General features: G+C 49.6%; 1 protein-coding gene across 3 annotated transcripts in view; it reads right to left on the bottom strand.

The window, feature by feature from the left end:
• MSI2 (musashi RNA binding protein 2) overlaps positions 1–20,360 on the bottom strand; it is a 336,713-nt gene that overhangs the window by 110,932 nt on the left and 205,421 nt on the right. For all 3 annotated transcript variants that reach the window (XM_087826226.1, XM_087826225.1, XM_087826227.1), the window contains exon 7: positions 1,018–1,066. In XM_087826226.1, the coding sequence (XP_087682352.1) occupies positions 1,018–1,066 (49 nt within the window). The remainder of the gene's footprint in view (positions 1–1,017; positions 1,067–20,360) is intronic.

Here is a 20,360-nt window from a genome sequence, read left to right as displayed (position 1 = left end):
GAGACAGACAGTCAGCGCTGGGTAACTGCTTCTAATCACAGGTGACAGCAAGAGTGTAAACAACACAAGAAACATCTAAATGCAATCCAAGTGGCATGGAAACACCGCTCACTCTGGCTCCTCTCAAGAACACGGCTTCCTGCCAGCCTCCTTCGGAAGCTCTGCTCATTAACGCCTAGTAGGAACCCTGCCCTGTTAATAGGAAGCCTGGGAACCAGGAGCTTCCAGAGGACAGGAGAGCAGGACGCTGAACCATAACCTTTGACCCTACTTCCCCTGGGGTGGATTTTCTAGATTCGCCCAACTTTCTGTTTAAAGCAATAATATTAACAATTTCTTTCTGGGGGGAGGAGGGAGACATGGAAGTTAGAGACCCCTCTGAGAATCTGTCTAAAGCTAGGGATACTCTCCCAAGAAAAGTACAAACATAAAACATTCTGTGTGTCATTCCAAGGGCTCACAGACACCAGGTTGAGACCCATTTTCTGAAACATCGATGGGGCTGCAAGAGCACAGGAGGAGGTGCAGGCGCAGACACACTCCAAACATTCCCAGGGCAGAAAGAGCATTTTCTAGTCTGTGCGGCTTCGCACATCACATAAGCCTACAAGGTGTTTTTTCTCTCTCTCTCTCTTTTGGCTCTTCAGATTGACAGTGTGCTCTAAACCACCTCCTTCAATGCAAATTGGAAACTCAATTGAGTAATTACTATGAATAATTTCCACTTGGATCACTCGGTGCTGAGGTTTAGCAAGGATAAGCGAGCCAGGTGAGAGGTGCATGGGAACTGCATCGGGTGTGTCTGCACGGTTCACTGGCAACTCCCGGGCCAGAAGGACGTGGCGTCCTGCACTGCCCAGGACCTGACTCTGTGCTGCTGTGGCCCTCCATTAATGCCGATCTTCAACAGGTGGTCAACTCTACCTGCTCCATTCTGGGAGATTCACTGTATCTTTTGTCTGTGGGCCTGGGGTGTGAAGAGGCGGAGGGGCAACCTTCGCAAACTGGGGCTCTTACCTCTGTGCCTGTTGGTGGTCTTATCAAACATCAGCATTGCGTCTTCTACCTGCAAAACAAATACAGAACAGAGCCCGCTTTAGGGATTTTAACAAAACATTATACGGGGGCGTCCGTTATAGAAGTCATAGCTGCTCATTAAACGCTATCTGAAAATACAAAAACTTAGGAAAAATGTCACTTGTCTTTTGGTCTTTCCACCTAGTGTGCCTGGAGTGACTTCCCTGTGTGCTCGTGGTTAGAAAGGGCCGAGCACTGTTCACTGGGGCTCACAGGCTCACAAATGGGCTCGGGGGCCTGAGCTAAGCTGGCTGAGAATAGAAATCATGGGTTATTCATTCCTCACGCCTCCCAGACTATAGTCTCCGATGGAGGGGAAAGACATTGGGTGAAGCAATAAAACCAGGTTGAAAATGGTGCCTCCAGACAAATCAAATCCATTTTTCCAGACGCTATCAAATATAATAGGGGAAAAAGCAAAGTCCAGGTAAGAATGGAAGAGGGGGGTAGGCAAGCCGGACGCAAACCTCCGAGGGACTGGCCTCACTTAAAAATCTCTTCTGGAGTCAGGGCCCCATTTTGTTGCTAAGCAACCGAGCCTGAACAAACAGGCTCCTGGGGCCTTCCCCTTCTGGTCCCCATTTCTGAAGTCGGTTACTGGGAGGAAAATGGCCTTGCATGGTGACTGCTCCTCCAGCAGGAAGCTGCCCTCTCTCCCCAGTATCAGGCTGACGGGAGTAGGTGATGCTAGCTGGAGACACTGCGTGTTCAGCAGACCCTTCCCGGTCCAGAGGCTCCACGAGCCCCCCAGGCAGGCGCCTGCTGAGGCCACACACAACACAGCATCTGCCTCCCGAGCACCATTCAAGCAAAACCACCAGAAGACCAACTGGTTTGTTTGTACACAGGGTAGTCACACTTGAGCATACGGTGCTGTAGATTCAGACCCTGGGCCTCCATTAGAATTCCAATGCCTGGGGTGCGGGTGGGTGGGGGTGAGGCCTGCTGGGTATCGCGCAGGTAAACGTGACATCTGTTTCACACCCATCTCCATATTTTCTAAGATGTTTGCCAAGTCCTTATTTTGAGCTAAAAATGTCTAAACAGTAAGAAAAACAGCCTCCCTTCTGTGTTGGCCATGTTTTGGTACTGAAGCTCAGATCCCCTTAGGAAATAAATATTTTGAATTTTGACAATAATGTATTTTCAAACCCCCTTTTCAACAGTGCATAATTGGCTCCCTCTTTTTCTTCCTAAGTCTGGGCGTTTTCTGAAGCTACCCTCCCAACATTCGCTCCATCCTGGTGAGCAACAGGGAGGAGCTGTGTATATTTTTTAGGGCAACCATTGTTGGAACGAATAGAGCTCTTTCCTCTATAGTCCAGTTGTACAATGGGACTAGCAAAGACCCCCTGAATAGATAAAGTGTCAGGGCGAAAGAAAAATTCTATTAACACTTTACAAAATAAAACATCTAAGAAGTAGCTAGAGAGGAAAGAGAAAGGGAAAAAAAAAATCAATCTGGATAAGTCCCGGTGCTTGGGGGAGAGAAAACTTTTCAGCAATTGCAAAGCACATTAATTCAGAGAAGCCATCAATGCAATGGAAATCTGGCAGAACAGCAAGAGCTGAGACGGGAGCAATTTGAATATACAAAGACTGAACAGAATGAAAAACACGGCTTCACATACGGGGCTGTTTCTCACGGTTCTATGTGAATCAAACAGAAGTGGCTTGTGTGTGTCTCCGTCACGGGGAAATGGGGCACAGTCAAGGTAACTGGTATCCAGTCCCGGAGCCAGCAAGCTGATACCTCTGTGTCTATCAGGCGTCTTTGTCTGTCTGTCTCCCCACCCCCGTGAAACCCAGGTGGATCAGCTGGCTGTGCAGTGTCACCCACTTCAGCATGCAGGCCAAGCCCCATTGCAAGTGCCAGAGGAACACCTCTAGCAGGAAGCTGCCCTCTCTCCCCAGTATCAGGCTGACGGCAGAAGGTGATGCTAGCAGAGGTTCATCGGCTGGACACAGGCTCTTCTGATCTCAGGACACTAACCCTTAACCCTTGTGAAACGCGTCCTCAAGGGTACCACCCTCCTTCTCAAGATCAGCGCTATTTGTTTTGGGTTGACAGTGCCCTCCCCCGCCTTACAGATTTCTTTGTACCAAAGATGAGGGCTCATAGGCCTGGTGGTCTCGGGGATCCCTGGAGAGAGCAAGAAGGAGAGGAGGAATCTGAACCTCAGCATGCTTTGTCCCACATCCTGGCACAAGCCTGGCCTGTTCCAACCTTGAGATGTGCCTTCTAACAACGTAGGGCAGGTTGCAAACGCAGCCCTGACATCCTTGGTGGTGCATCTATACGAACGACAAAGCAGGATGAAGTAACCTGGATGTGAGATGGCTGGGGACCGTCAGCTTGGTCTGAACACCAGTGTCCTGAACTTGTATTTCTGCCTATCCCAAGGTTCAGACCACCTGGTCACATCCTTAGAGGTGTGCACCATGCACACACCACATGGGAGGGTCAATAGCAGGAGCTATAATGTTCGCCCCGGGGGCTGGGGCAGGGTTTCTCAAACTCCATCCACTCAGAATTACCTGGAGGGCTTGTTAAACGCAGACCCCCAGAGTGTCTGATTCAGTGCATCTGCATTTCTAACACGCTCTTAGGCAATGCTGGTGCAGCTCCTGGCCTGCGGACCCCACTTTCCACGTGCTGCTTACGGGGTGAAAAACAGAGCAAAGATCAAAGACACTGGGCATAGCTGCTTCCTCCTCTTTGCATACACTCGGCGCTCAGTACAGGAAACACATTTCTCTTCCAGAGGCAACTGATGCACTTCAGTCTAGCAACAGTTTTCCCCTTTGTTCCCTGTCCCTTGGATGTTTATATTCTAAGATCCTGAAAATAGTGATGGTAAACCATGACGGAAAAGAAGACAAGAAGAGGGACTTCGTGGCCCAAGCTGACCCTGTACCCAACGCAGGAAAAATTCGGATTCTACCAGGATCCTTCTGACAGATAAACCAGCTAACGTCTACATCACTCAGCCAACTCAATCTTGAAGAGAAAGCGTAGCTAATGTTCACCTGAGTTACTTTTATGCAACACATATTTATTAGGCACTCACTGTTTACAGAACATCAGCCTAAGGATAAAGAACAGGCAGATTATATAGGTCCCTTGGTAGACTGATTCCTGAATGGCCTCACACCCCTTACCCTGAAATCGTGCAGTTCCTCTCCCCAGAGAGGCAGAGTCTATCTCCCTATCCCATGTATCTGAACTTGACTTGTTAAGGTCAATAAAATGAGGTGGAGAGCATGGTATTTCCAGCCTTCAGATCGCCTGTTTCTGTTTCTGCTTGTACTCTCTTGCACCTCTGCCAGCACCAAGAGAAGGGCATGCCCAGGCTAGCCTGCTCGAGGATAAGAGACACCTGCAGCAGGGCCAAGTCCCCTAGCTGCCCCACTGAGGCCAGCCTAAATGGGCTGACAGCTAGCCAACCCCCAAATGTGCAAGTGAGCCCAGCCAAGATCAGGAGAACCACTCCCAGTGGACTCTAGACACACGAAATAAACAGCCACTGTCTGCCACTGAAGTTTTGTGGCTGTTTGTTACACAGCATTCTTATAACAACCTGTAACTGGTACATGGTCCCTATTCTCAAAAAAGAAAGTTTTTCATCTATCAGAAGACACAGTTTCAGTAACGCTAGGCAACGAACAAAGGCAAGAAAAGGGGTGGAAGGAGGTCAAATGCAGAATGTGGGCTGAGTATTAAACTACCAGGTTCCACCTTCTGAGTGGAATACAGGTATTAGGGTGTGAAGGGACCGCTTCTAAATCTCGCCCCAGCAGCAAGGACGGAGGCTGAGATCCCAGAAACGCCAAGAGAAATTGGCAACATGCTCCTCACTAAACGAGCACCATGAAAATCAGCAATAATTAGCACTCAAGTCAGTGGGTGATGCCTCTCTAATCCTAATTCATTTAATGAATGAGCAAACCCTCTTTATAATGAGTTAAAAGATTTATTGTGAGCCAGACATTCTTGCTGGGTGACTTTAGAAGTAGCCAGATGGTGTTGACCGTATCCAGAGGTGAGACTTTAGCCAGCAAGTGTGCAAACTGAAGAGGAAACCTTTCAAGTCACAAAGCAAAGAAGCTCCTGAAAGGAGAGATCAAACCTTCTATATGTCACATTGGATGGCCAAAGGCTGGGACCCTAGAATGTGCTCCCGGACGGCTGCTTCTCCTGACTGAGGTTTTAAGCTCCCCAACTATATAGTAAGTGAGTGACGCTGATTTGGGAACAAAGAAAACTTGTTCCCAGGAGACAGCTAAATGGGAAAGAGTTGCTGGAATAATTGGGCAGGTGCCGGGAGGCAGCGGAGCATGTCAGGCAGTGTTGCACGGAGACATCGGCAGGACCCAGGATCTACTGCCATCTTCATGGATCTTACTGAGGACAAGTCACCTCCAGTCTCTGACTTGCAGTTTCTCATCTGTGAATGGAGGGAACTGTATAAGATGGTCACCCAAGATCCACCTGTAAAGACTACCTAGAATGCTAACACGGACCACAGGGCCGGCTGGGACATCTGGGAGCATGAAATTCACCGCCGGTCCCCTGCAAGCTCTGCACTGGGGGAGGACATTCCAAGCTTTGCTGTGGCAAATATGCCCTGAGAAATTTCCCACTCCTCTTGGGATATAAACACACCCACCCACACACCATACGTACCAAGAACCCAGCAGGAAATGGCACTTCAAATGATCCTTAAATTATCTGGCCAGACACAAGGAGGGAGAGGAGAGGAAAAAAAGAAATGTGGCTCTTCAAACTCCCCCAGAACAAATGCCCTTGAATTTCGCTTCCTGCTCCCACTCAAAAGCTTCAAGTGTTGGTTTAAATAAACGCTCGTAAATGTAATACCATGATACTATAGAGCGTAGGATTTCACAGGCCTTACGATGCTCCATAAACTCAAGGCATTAAACGCGCAAGAGTGGAGACTCGTATATACGAGGTGGGACTGCCCAGGACAGAGGAGCTGGAGTCTGTGCGGGCCCCGGGGCGGCCTCAGCCCCAGGCTGTCTCAGAACTAGGACGGGGTTGTTCTCTGCTTCTCCCCGACCAGTCTGGACAGAAACAAAATGCACCTGCCCTAAGCCCAGCAATGGTGTCTAGTTTATAGAAACCAGACTGTTCAGCAAGCTCCCACCTCCAAAGAGTGAAGATGGTCTATCTTTAATCGCTGCCCAACAGGAAGAATGGAGGAGAGAAGGGAGCAGACTGGGAAATCCCGTCAGCTCACACTGAAATCTGGATCCGTGGTTGTCAGCCTTGACTGCCGAGGCCTGGCCCCGACCTGTTAAATCAGCGCTCCGGAGCTGGGAGCCCAGCAGGGGAGCAGTTAAAGCTCCCCAGTGCTTCCAGGGTGGAGCTGAGGCTGAGACCCTTGTTCTCAATGGATGAAGACAGCTGAGCTGAGCCTTAATCACAGTGGATGTGTGAGGGGATGGGCCCGGAATAAAGGGGTATTACATGGGCCTTCGGCTGCCTACCGATGGGCTCTTTATGCCCTGCCAAAAGTCAGGGTCAGCCAGGCCCTTGGCCACATGCTGCTTTTGGGGGACTCACCTCATTTCGTCTTGGTCCTATGATAAGGGAATCAAAGTTCTGTCCTGAAGGAAGCTCAGAAACTGAACACAGGACTTTAAGAAAACCTAACAAAACCATTGTTTTCCTTTCATCACCACCAATATGTTCACATATATTATTAACATTTTGGTCCTCACAACAACCCCAAGAGACAGGTCGTCCTGTGGCTGGCAGGGGCTGGTCTCCTGAGTCTAAATCTCACCCGGCCAGCCCCTGCCTGCCTACCCCATCTCAGGAGCCTCTCAGCCACCAGCCCCCCATCTCTGTGCATCCACCCGGGAGGCTGCTGCAATAGAGCCTCTCTTAGAGCTTTCTGGTCTGGCACTCGCTCCTTCATTCCAAGAGTCCAAAACTTCGAGACTGTATCCACCTGAAAGCAAGTGCATCTATTTTAACTCACACCCATGCCTTTAACTGAGCAACAAGAGAAACAGTCCACTTAGGTTCTTTCCCTAAGCTCCTTTTTTATTGTAGAAAAGTACACATAACAGATTTCTTTAGTACACAGTTTGGTGTGTTAAGTACATCTCCCTAAACTCTTCACAGAAGGCTGGAATATCCCCATTGGCAAGACTCTTCTTACTGATCCTATTTTTATTTATTTATTAATTTTATTATTTTAAAAAAAAATTCCTGTGGTATCATTCCTTTTCGCTATTTAACTTAAACAAACAAACACCACTGTTCACCAGACAGCAGTTATGAAGTTAACAGGTAGACACTTGGTGGGAATTGGAGGGTGTGGGGTCTCCAAGCAACTTTATCCTGTTGACTCATTCAGACAGGTTACTTACCTGAAGGCAAAGCCTCCTGCTCAGACATCCCGATTCCACAGTAAATATCAGACTCTTAAGTTATGAAGTGCCCATCCCCCTGAAACAATTATAATAGCCACTACTTACTGGAGCTTAATAGGCAATTTACAAAGTTCATTTAATTATCACAATAGCTCTGAGGTAGATAGTATCACACCCTTACACAGGGTGGGGCAAAAGTGGGTTTACAGTTGTGAGGACATGAAACACAGAGTTTATTCTTGTATTATTTATTAATTATTGTACTATTTTCTATATGAACAACTGCAAACCTACTTTTGCCCCACTGTGTATAGGTGAGAGAATTGTGGCTCATTTTGGTTGACTAGCTTAAGATCACACATGCAGAAAATGGTGGAGCCAGGATTTAAAGCCAGGTAAGTCCTTCCTCTTTCTACTGGTCTCCTAGTTGTGTTCTACTTTTTTCAATCCGTAGGGCTTAGTGTAGTACTGTTATGTAGATAGTCGGAGCGTGGGGGAGTCTCCCCACTGGCCAAGGTGGCAGCAGGGGAAGGTCTTACACTGAGCTCTCCAAAAGATAGAAATATGAATGGACAGGACAGGACCCCAGGTCTCCAAAATCTAGCAAGATAATTGGATAGAAATAAAAGCCCTCCCCCCACCCCACTATCCCTATAAGAATGGTGGGCTTGAGCAGGAAGAGAGGTTGGTTTTTGAGACAGAGGGAGTTGGTCTTTGAGATGGGAGTCTGCCATTCTCCCGGGTTGTGTGGCTCCTGAATGAAGCCTCTTGCCTTTTGCACCAGCACCTGCCTCATCAGTTTGGCTTTTGTTGCAGCAGGCGGCCCAACCTCTGTGTTTTGTTGTTTGGTTATAGTATTGTTGTCTCCTAAATGGACCAACAAACAAACACTGCCTTAAAACACTACCAAAAAGTTAAGAGAGGTGATGGTGTAGCCAAGGAGAGAGCCATATATGCCTCTGGTTGGCTCAGAAGTGGGAATGGTTAGAGAGGCAAAGTGAAAAGGAAAGTGGAGGAGGTCTGTTCCTTTTAAAAAGGTAAACTCTAAAAGCCCAGAGGTCACTTGGACGCTCCATGGTCACAGGGCAAGCTGGTGGCAGAGCTGGAACTGGCAGAGGGGTACTAGGACTGTCCAGGGCCAGGCCCATGCAAGCCCCTCCTGTGCGTGAGCGCTAAGAATGCTGAGTGTGTTCCCTTCCTGGAATCGTTAGCAAGGCTTCAGTGGTGGCTACTGAGTGCCTAAAGCACAAAACACAGACACTGTCTCAAGTCACTGCCCCACCCCTAACAATTACCTCTCAGAGGCAGCTCAGTTGCACATACAGACAGACATACGTGCACATCCACACACGCTCCATGCAGTTAAGCAGGGAGCCACACCCAGCACAGTTCATCTTCCCACTGCAATGAGTCACACCAAGGGGCAGCCACTAACGGAACCAGCACATCCTTGGGGGAGCAGTCCCAGGGGGCCCCACCTCAAAACTGAGCGAGGGAAGCGACAGCCTGCCAGTGCAATGTCGGGGGGGGGGGGGGCCGACTCCCTTCTGGCTGAGCTGGCGAAGCCCGGGGCCCCAGCACCACCCTGGAGGGTGAAGCAGAAGGCTCGCTCTGGGGATATCTGAGCTGGGGCTTACACAGGAGGAGGTGCGCAGAAGGAAGGTGGTGGGAGAGGGACACCAAGAGAGGCCGGGCACGAGCTGTCGGAGGAGAAGCAGTTGGTTCCGGCAGGCTTGACAGCTGTCACATGGAAATGGCATCTGGCCTAATGGCCTCTTGTGTGAGGCGCCTTCGAGTGGCGGCTGTTGTGCTCTGGAAATCCATGGCCTGTTTACAGCACTGGTTGTGAGTGCGTGCATGCGTGCATGCTTGCGAGTGTGCGCTAGGGTGCGGGGGGGCACAGGCTGCTGAATGCTCCTTTCTTTCCCCCTCCAGCCTCTCTCCCCATCAGGCCTCACCTACCGTGAAAAAGGCCCAAACCTGCCAGCTCCAGAGGAGACAGGCGAATCATTAGTGGAGCGCTGATGTGCCGTAACACTCTCTTGCATTCCCATTAAATAAATACTAAACTGCTAATTGCCAAAATAGATCTCCACGACTCTGACCGAACAGGGGAAGGGTTTATAATTACCAAGTGTGAAAATGCACAGCCTGTAAATAACCACCTCATCTGTCCTAATACGGGCTGATATTGATGGGCATGAAATAAACATCGGGACCAAATGGAAAAATCATCCCCATCTCCCGTGGCCAATGCAATCTTGGACGGTGACGGGCGTAGCTGCAGCCACGAGCCCGGGGAGGGGAGAGGGGAGGGGGAGTTTTGTAGGTTTGGAAAGTCGAGGTTCCAATCCTGATTTGAATCCCTTGGGCATTAGCCTCTTCTTTCTGCCTGGAGAATGGGGAGAATCAATGGCATAGCATGAAGATGGGGCAGAGGGCTTGTCTGCACCTTGGAAAGCCCAGGGCCTTGGGGAAGGAAACTTGTGGGCGCATGACCCTCTGGGACAACCTCTCTCCGGCCTCCTTCACCAGACTGGCTGGCGATGGTAGAGGATGAGTGAGAGTGAGTTTTGCCAAGGTGACACATTTATTCATTACGCCAATATTTATTAAGGCTCTGTCCAACTCAAAGAGTTGGTTGCAGAGCACAGATGAGCACAATTTAGGTTTCGAATGACCCCTGGGCTTTCTGACACCCTCATTCCACTGTGGCTCCCTATCCCCCATTGAGCCCTGACACTGGGATGGGAAGTAGACTGGTCTAGCAGATTCCAGAGCCCTGCCTCTCTCCTTGACTGCACCTGGGGAGGGGGGAGGTGATGTGCCGGAGGTCACAGGGATCTCTGGAACCCCAGGCCCTTCCCTTTCCACTGGCCCGTGATTCTCAAGAATTCAGCCAGGCGCTGGAATGAATCTTGGTAACCGGAGGAGAGAAGGTTCCATTAGTCTCAGAATCACAGACTTGGGAGTTAGAAGTGACTCAGAGAGCACCTCTCCGCTTCCCACCCAGTGCCGGAATCCCTTCTCCAGGGGCTCCTCTGAACTCTTTCTGGAGCTTCAAAAACTCAGTGTCTCTGCCCCGCCCCCTCGATCCAGCTGCTCAGGTCTGACTTCAGCAGAAGTAGCACTGAGATGCCCGAAATAGCAGCCTCCTCTGATCTGAAGCGCCTTGTTGGCACATGGCAGGATCCTGCGAACCGTGTGGCGTCAGGCACCTGAGTCAGAGCACCAAGCACCACCTACCCCAGAGCTTCTTAACGGGGCTCTAACGGCATCTGAAGAAACTCCTGCTCCTTCCCCGTAGAGCAGCCTCAAAGCCAATTTCCTAGGTCCCCTGGTCCCTAAAGTCACCCCCAGGGCCCTGGGTCAAAAACCCCACGGGTGCTCAGTTCATGTCCTGACCCAAAGACCTTATCAAATATCAGCAGAATGAAGGAATGTCCGAACCACAGACTATTTTTAAAGGAAGCCTACACTGTTACTTTTAAATTCCCAAAGTGCCTTCCAACAACGGCTAACAAAATGCTTCTGAGAACCAAGTTCAAGTGTTCAACAGGCTAAAGGATTCAGTCACCTGGCAAAGTTACCTCTTGTTCAGAGAGATCATCAAATATTTGAGCTGGAAAGAACCTGAAAGCTGTAAGGCCAGCTCATTTGTTCTGTAAGAGGAGCAAACTGGCTCTCGGAGACTCCACGGCTCCAGACAAAGCCGGAGTGGGAAAATAAAGAGCCTGGGTTCAAATCCCCCTGCCCCCACCCCCCACAGTTTTCACCTACACACAATCTTGGGCAAGGCTTTCCAGGGCGGCTCAGGCTCCTTGCGTATAAAAGGGTGATGATCCATGTCACCTTTCCTCTCCGCCTGGAGAAGGAGAAATCATACACGGGAGGCACCTGCTGTGGCCGGGACACAGCACACACAGGCGCGGGACCTGGCTTTATGCTCTGTGCTGTAATGAGCTGCGTGTAGATCAGCCATATTCCACAGGCTGCGGGGAAAGGAAGACCATCCTGCGGCGGAACACTGCTCACAACAGAAAGAAACAAACTACTCCCGGCACACAACTCAAAAGCATCTCAAGGGAATTATGCTGACTGAAAAACGTCAATCTCAAAGGCTTATTCTATCCTGTGTGGTTCCATTTCTGTAACATTCTCGAAATGACAAAATTATAGGGATGGAGAACAGAGCAGTGGTTGCCAGGGACTGGGGCAGGGGAAGGAGGTGGCTAGTGCATAAGGAGACTCTTTTCGGGGATAGAACAGTTCTGTGTCCTGACTGTGGTGATGGTCACTTGAGTCTCCACAAGCAATACAATTTCAGAGAGCCGTGCACGTGAGAGCGTGAACGCACACACATGCACACACATGAGTGGCCGTTAAAGGTCATGACGTACCACATTGATTTCCTGGTTCTTACAATGTGCTAAGATTATGGGAGGTATTATTACCATAGGAAACTGGGCGAAGGGCACACAAGAGTTCTTTGTACTACTTTTACAACTTTTTGTGAGTCTGACACTGTTGAAAAATAAAAATTTTAAATAATTTTTATAAACCACAAGGGGGCTCATTATTTCAAGAAACCCAGTAGCAATCAGTTCATAATGCAAATAATTCTGGGTTAATGTCTCTTAATTTGGATGCAGTTCACATAAATAGGTGTCCCACATCCGTTACCTGTTTCTTATACCCAGCACGGACTTAAGGGGCTCTGAAATACTACTTCATCACATAAATATCTGTGTTGGCAGGCCCCACTAAGTCTCATCATCTTCCCTGGTCCTCAGGAAATGTGACAGCTCTACAAACCTGCAGCACCTACTGGAGTAACTAATACAAAAATGAATACACAGTAAGTGTTTGTTGATTTTCAGAAAGATTTTGCAGGAGAAAGAAAAAAAATTCACATAAAAAGAGCCTCAAATCCATTGATTACCAACTTTTCTTTATTAAGTCACCAAAGCCCCCCTCTTTCATTTAACTTTTGAAACAGATTTTATATGTCTTGAGATATTTCATACACCAAACAATTTGTACTTATTACTACTTCTGAGGCATGGAAATGTATTTGTTAAGACTCATCATAATTGTAAACTGGGCCCAGCCGGTGTGGCTCAGCAGCTGAGTGTCGACCTATGATCCAGGAGATCGAGGTTCAACTCCTGGGCAGGGCACATGCCCAGGTTGTGGGTTCCATCCCTAGCAGGGGGCATGTAGGAGGCAGCAGATCAATGACTCTCTCATCATCAATGTTTCTTTCTCCCTCTCCCTCTCCCTTCCTCGCTCTGAAATCAATAAAGATATATTTAAAAAATAAATAAATAAAAAATAAACACTAAAAAAATTGTAAATTGGGGCTCTTGGCAGCATGGAGTGACAGGGGCAGAGTGAGCTGGGGTACTCTACTAAAGCAAGCGCACCTGGACATTTTCGGTGGCCCTCATGCTGTTTGGGGTGGAGTAACCAAGATGGCTAATAGTTTTTTTTGAAGTCATGAAGACCCCACATTCCTCCTGCTGACCCCCAGGCCGGCAACCTCCGGCCTGCTCCTAATATCAGAATCATGACTCCGATCTTTGCAAATGAATATGGACAGGAAAACCAACCCTCCTAATTAATTCCCAGGCCACACAATGCCCTAAAGGGGGAGAAAGAACGAAGAGGAAAAACCCCTCATCTACCCTTAAAAATAAAAGGCACCATTTCTAGCTGCTTCAAGACCCAACAAGCATGTTTTTCTTTCACTTATTTCTCCATCAACACTCTGAGGGATAAAGATCTTTCTCATTTCAAGAGCTGTCAATTTGCTTTAGTGCCATGTTTTTCATCTGTTTGCAGTAAAGAGGAATTACAAAGCAGGCAAATGAAATAACGCACTGCAATCTAACATATTTTGGCAATTCAAATTGGGACCAGGGAGAAAGGAAATTAAACAAGGGCGACAGGCCACACAGCACACCTGCGTGCACCCCACGGGCCCACCCCGGCCTCCCCGCCACTCGCCGCAACTTTTACGATCTGATGATGTCTTCAGTTCTTTGCTGAAAAGTGTACTATTTGCTGCACCCTAATTTTTTCAAATCACTTCTACAAGTTGCACAACTCATACAATATTTTGCTTTCTGAAGCAAAAAAAACCCTCTTAGCTGCTCGTAAACTGTCAGGTGCTGTTACTTTAAATATCTCTGTGAAATAATAGCACAGAATCCAGCAGCACGTCCCCGGAGATTTACTTACTGCCCTTCCCCGTGGGAATTAACAAAGACCAACGCCTGCCACACGCCAGACTGTGAGGAGCCCCTACCCGATAGCGAGCCCAAGGCTGCCGATACAACAGAGCTGAAATAAGAGGGCCCCTCATCATCGTCTGCCGGTCCTCCTCTGCCCCTGATGTGCCTTGAAGATTTCTGGCTAACTCACTCACATTTCTTTATGTTTTTAATTAAATTGCCCCTCAACTGCTCAGATCTGAAATTTTTTCCCATCTTTAGCTCCGGGGCTGGGATTTTTGAGAGTGACAAAATTTCCAGGGCCACGATGCCTCAGCAGACCTCAGGTGCTGTGTGGCACACAGGTACCTGACCTTGACCATCAGAGGTGAGCCACAAGGAGTTGGCCAGAAGTTGCGGGAGCCCCGGAGATCAGGCCCCTTTGACATACTAAAGAGGACTCCTCTGCCCCCTGGACCTCCCTGGCCCCTAACACCCCCACCAGCAATCTGAAATCAAACGGTAAAAGTGCGAATGTACTGGTGTGCGGTACTCGCTTTTGCAGAATCCCATCTGCTTGTGGGCACTATCGCTGTTCTTCTGCCAACAGTGCACGTGTCCACAAACAGTGTTTACTGGGCACCGGGACTGGGGTCCCAGCTCTGCTGATGAGACAGCTCAGCAGTACTGATGAGTGGGAAAGGCCAGCAGCTCTGGAGACAGGCCCCCTGGGCTCAGACTCTGGCTCTACCACTCACTAGCTGTGTGGCCTTAGGCAGGTTGCTTAACCTGTCTGTGCCTCCATTGCTTCACCTCTAAATTGGTGCCTCTCTTGTAGTCGTGTTATGAGCATTAAGAGAATTAATTCACGTGCAGCATTCTGCACGAAGAACTAAATAGCTGTCATCCATTATTACTACCACCTCTGTGAGCTGGTCAGGGGAAATGCCGAATGCTGTTCATTATACCCGAGGCCCTTCCTATTTCAACTGTTAGCGTGTTGACACCAAATGAAATTAAAGCTGGTGGAGAGGCTGGCTTGACCTGAGCAGGCAGTACCGGGATGAAAGGATGTGCTTGAGCTGACCACTGTCCCTACCATCACGCACGGGGCGGCCATGCCCCGCAGGAGGGTTTAGAAGAGTGGAAAACCAGCGAGAGAGATAAACAGACAGGCGTGTGTGTGCTAGAGGAGGTGGCTTCTGCTCCTGCAACCAAGTCCTCACTAGTACTCTTCTGAGTTCTGGGGTGAGGAAAGTCACTCACTGAGCCACTCACCCCCGGAACTGAATCTGAAGCCCAGTGCTAATGACGGTCCTTTGGTGCCATCCTGCACAGAAAGATTCAGTCCACACCTGAAGAGGCTGCTTTAGCCAGGCGTCAACAGGTGACAAGAGAGTCAGGGCCTAATCTACCATCCTAGGCCAGTTACAGCCCTACCAACGGGGCTGGATGATCTCCTTTCATTTAGCAAATGGCTAGGCCCTGGCTTAGAAAGAAATTTTTGTCACAGGCAAAATTTTGCCATTCATTCATTTTTAAAAATCCTTCAAACAACCCATATTTGCTAAATGTCCACAATATGAGGGACAGAGATTTTAAATTTGGGAAGATTTGACTCTTGCTCAGGAAGCCCAGAGGGACAGACATAACCACCTCACGGCATGTGGCAAGTGCTCCAAGAGAGGTGTGGCCCCCTGCAGGACACGTACAGACATTCTGTAGTCTTTAATCATTCATTTACGACCTCCAGGGCTCATAGCAAAAATGACACTAACTTAGCAGGACAAGACAGATAGTTTGTCATGGAAATGGCAGGAGGGCATCCCAGGCAAAGAGGCACCATGGGCCTGGTGCTGGAGCAGCAGGTCTTGGGTGGTATCTAAGCCAATCATTGGAAAGCCCAGGCTGCCATCAGCAAGGGCCTGGCCCACGTGAGTCAGGGAATGGCTGGGCCTCCCCCCTGAAGGTACAGTCCTAGGTTTTCCGAAAGAAATCGAAGGGCCGAGATGTGGAAGCAACACAAGTGCGCCAGAAATAGACAAGTGGATAAAAAAGCTGTGGCACATTTACCCAATGGAACATTACTCTGCTGTAAAAAGGAACAAAATCTTACCTTTTGAGACAGCATGGATGGACCTAGCAGGTATTACACTAAGTGAAATAAGTCAGGCAGAGAAAGAAAAATACCATATGATTTCACTTATATGTAGAATCTAAAGAACAAAACAAACAAACAAAATAAAAACAGACTCATAGACACAGAGAACAGACTGACAGTTGCCAGAGGGGAGGGGGGTTGTGGGGCTGGGTGAAGGGGTGTAGGGATTAAGAAATACAAATTGGTAGTTATAAAATAGTCACAGAGATGTAAATTACAGCATAGGGAATATAGTCAATAATACTGTAATAACTATATATGGGGCCAAGTAGGTTCTTGAAATATCAGGGGGACCACTGTGTAAAGTATATGACTGTCTAACCATTACGATGTACACCTGGAACTAATACACACTCCTGGTGCTAGACCAGGAATTGACATGAAGCCTGTTTGTGGTGGTGACGTCCTCCACAGGGTCAAGGCTGAGCAACACCCCAGAGTTTCTGGTCACCAAAAAAAAAAGGAATTCCGTGGACAAAGCGTCCGTCTGCTGGGTGTGGCAGTGACACACCTCCACCCCCCCTCCGGGGGAGAGAGCTGGAGAAAGGCGGGAGCAGGACGAGAGCGAACCCCGGGGGGACTGAACTGCCTGCTCCTAATCCCAGGTTATGTGCTGAGGGCCAAAGCCAGAGAAAAACGCAATGTGCCGTGAATCTATTTTTAAAAGGTGTTTCCGACGCATGTACCTGCCCCGGCCAGCTCTGGCAGCATCAGGACTTGCATAACTTTTAAAACTGAGAGGCGGGTGGAGTCGCTCAGCATTATTTATAGCCTCACACCAGCAAAGCCAGAGCTTATTAGTATCTTGCTATGAAGTATAAGTAGGCAGAAATAGGACGGCTGTGTGGGGATGGGGCCACCGACGCCAACATCCCTCCACGCCACCTCATATAGAAGGCGCCAGGGACCCAGGCACCCTCCCACCCAGGGCCCTCCATACCAGCCCCAAAAGAGGCCTAAAGAAACCCCACCACCCAAGAGGCTGCAAGTCCCACGGGACTGAGACAGGGAGGAGAGAGAGGAGCCACATGGAGCAGAGCAGTGGTGCCACAGCCCAATTGCAGAGTAATGGACAGCCAGCAAACATGTGGCAGGAACGTGTCCCCAGCACGTCGCCAGGGTCCCATTGCTGCCTGCCGTGCCCCAGCAGGAGAGGAAAACTGAAACCGACATTTAAAATCAAGGACCAAAACAGTGACCTGTCGTGGCAGAATGAGGTCGGAACCAGAGGAGTAGAGAAGTCACCACTGGGCCACATCGCACGGCTCCCCAGGGGAAGGTGGGTGAAGCCAGGTCTAGAGGGATGGGAAAGTTTTGAAAAACCAGAGAAGACCTTGAGGAAGTGTTCCCATGGGGGTGGGGGACTGAGTTAATCCTGGTGGGAATCCATGTGGCTGGAAATGCCTTGAGTCTGGAACTAAAGCAGCAGCAAAGGACAGCAGGGGACCCCAGGGTCTCAAGGCTTCCTAGCGTGTGTTCCTGACTCAACACTCTTGCCCCAGTGGCAGGAAAATGTGTGGATGCCCGCTCCTGCTCCCCTACTCCTTCTTTCTGCCTGAGAGAAAACCAGTTAAGAGGAACACTCCCCAGACAGCCGAGCTTTCTCCCTTGCAAGCCCAATTCAGTCATTCCTCAGAATGTGTCAGCGAGGTTATTTTCAGGCTTCCACATTAAATAGTAATAGTCAGTACTTCATGTTCACCTCCCAAGCAGTTTTCTTTTTTTAATTTAATTTAAAAATTTTTTTATTGATTTGGGTGACATTGGTTAATAAAATTATATAGGTTTCAGGTGTACAATTCTATAATCCATCATGTGTATATTGTATTGTGTGTTCACCACCCCGAGCCAAGTCTCCTTTCATCAGGAGGGAAGTCGCTTTCCACCGAAGATGATGCTGTGCTTAGCATTTAGGGCTGTTCTAAAGGGCCAGGGGACAGCCCTGAGGCCTCTGCCCACTGCCTGATCCGCCCGCAAGAGCACAGGGCCCCAGCACCCACCCAGCCAGGTGCAGGCCCCTCTCACAGGGCAGCAGCAGGTGTCCTGGTCTCCCAGGTCCTATGGCCCCTCACTGGTCCCGTGGGCTCATGAGCATATCTGTGAGTTGTACTCGTTTCCCATGTCATGTCCATCTTATGTCCATCTCACATAGTTAATACCACTTAAAACCGAAACATCGCTTTCTGGGACAAGATACAGGCTTCGCAGGAGAGCTTCTGAAAGGAGCCTCTTCCTGTGGCCTTTCGTCTCCCCTAAAGGAAACACCCAGGCTTCCTCACAGCCAGCACCAAACCTTTCCAGCCCTACTGAGGACCCTGACCTTGACCTTCCAGTTTGCACTTCATGGAGCAAATGGGCTGTTCCTGGGGGCAAGATGAGAAGAAATAGGCCATCAGTGCAGATACGTCAACTTGTGAACCCTGGGGGGGGGGGTCTGGGGAGACCACGCAGGCGAGGGCAGCAGGCGAAGGGGCGGTGCGGCCAGTCTTCGGCCCAGGTGGCGGTGAACCCCAATCAATGCAGAACTGCGCGCCCGGCCCACTGGGGTGGCCTTCCAGGAGCTGCCAGTGATAACTGCCCCGGGGAGGGCGGGAGTGAGGCTGCAGCGAGGCTCCAGGTGCTCCCAAACATAGTCACTGCTAACCTGCAGCAGGAGTTCCCAAAGGACCATTTCTGCTATCCATGTGCTCTGAGCTGCACCGTCACTAACTCTTAAATGACCCCAGGCAGCTGGCTTGGTCCAATGCCTAATGCACAGCAAGGATTAACTAAAATGCAATCTCTGTCTTAATGCTTGATAAATGACACACCAGGATGAACACCAAATGGTCACTGTCCCGTTCAAAGAACTTACCGTGAAAGGCCCTGTCTTTACTGACTAAGACTTGAATGTTTTTTTCGTGGGGCTTTTTTGAGGAGGAGGTGTGGTGGGGGGGGAGGAAGAATTCCCTTCTAGTCAGTTCCCAAGTCATGCAAGACAACTAGTCTTAGTATTTTATAGTCCTGCTGCATTTTGGTCCAAAAACAGCATAATCAATCTTGGCCACAAGTCGCTTGGAACTAAGGCTGGTGATGGTTTCCAAAAATCACATCCACTTTCAAAGGCCAAAGATTTATCACCAGTGAGGGGATTCAGAAGAAAATGCCACCGAGTTCGACTCTGAGTTCACAGTGAAAGCTTTGAGAAGGCTCAGAGCAAAGGCAAGATCTCTGGAACAGGGACACAGGCTCCCACTCTTAAGAGGACACAGTGCATCTGTAGGAAAAGCTCTGGGCTTGATGCTCCTAGTTATTGTGGGGAGGGCGCGGGGGAGGGAGGAAGAAAGGCTGGGGGGGGGGGGCGTAGAAGAGAGACAGAGAAATACAGAAGGAGACAGACACCGACAGAGAGACAGGCAAGCGCAGAGATAAATACAGACAGACGGGAGACGGACAGAGAGATTAAGAAAGACTGATTCGTCATAAAAGAATCTTGGAGGTGAAATAAGAAGAAGAGAAATAAGGAAGGAGTTTGCATAGCCTAATGCAAATGAATTATGGATTTGACTATAAGGAAACATTCGCCATCTCAATGAACCACGTTAGCATCCCCAGGAGGTTGGTGAGTCTGGGCTGGGCCCACGCTTGCTTGAAAATCGCTGTGCAGATCGCCCCTCGCCCCAGCACACGCCACTCCCATGGGTTTCTGAGCTGTCAGAAATCTGCCTTCCCCTGCCCAGCGCCCCCCGGGCTGACCCTCATGTCCCTGAAGCTGTACACGGAGGAGGGCAAGGAAAGGTTTTCCCTCAACAGGCATGAAGAACAAGCCCCAGTCTTGCTCAACTCGAACAAACAAGCTGAATCCATCCAGATGTGCACACAGCTGGGGAAAGCATGGCAGAGCCCCCCGCCCCCTACCCCCGGGCCAGGAGAAAACCTCTTCTTGCAGACTGGCTGCTCCTCAGGGACAGTGCAATGGCCACTTGAACTCCTAGGGAACACAGCATTAGGCACAAACCACAAAGAGAGCACCCGCAGCCAACGAAAGCAGCGAGGCTGGTCCACTCCTGAGACAGCTGGAAAATGAAAGGGGCCGCAAGCCGTCTTTATCGCATCTCTGTGCATACAAATACACAGCGGAAAATCACAGATTCCCTTCATCTCCCAAATGAGCCGTAATAACCCCACAGGTTTTCCCCAAGTCCTCAGGACACTGCCTGTGCCGTTCACCACGAGGGACGCAGGCCCAGCACCTGCGCAACGCCTTTCAAAGGGCCGGCGCCCGAGCCCGGGTTTCTGGACGCGGCTAATTGCCCAGTCAGGCTCCTGCTCTGGACAGGCCCAGGTGAGGCTGTCTGAAAAGGCCACGTCCAACCCTCCGTCGCCGCCGAGCTATCTAAGGCTCGCCCACTGTCCTTTTGTCAATGCCTGCTGGGGACGTGTGAAGATAAGACGACTATTACATTATGATGCTTCCTCGTGCATGAAAGTCTATTTTAAAGAGAGTCTGGCGGAAGGGAGGG

The sequence above is a fragment of the Miniopterus natalensis genome, chromosome 17 (assembly GCF_054644295.1).
Source record: "Miniopterus natalensis isolate mMinNat1 chromosome 17, mMinNat1.hap1, whole genome shotgun sequence".
Classification (NCBI taxonomy): Eukaryota; Metazoa; Chordata; class Mammalia; order Chiroptera; family Miniopteridae; genus Miniopterus; species Miniopterus natalensis.
This window is presented reverse-complemented; position numbering and strand designations above follow the sequence as displayed.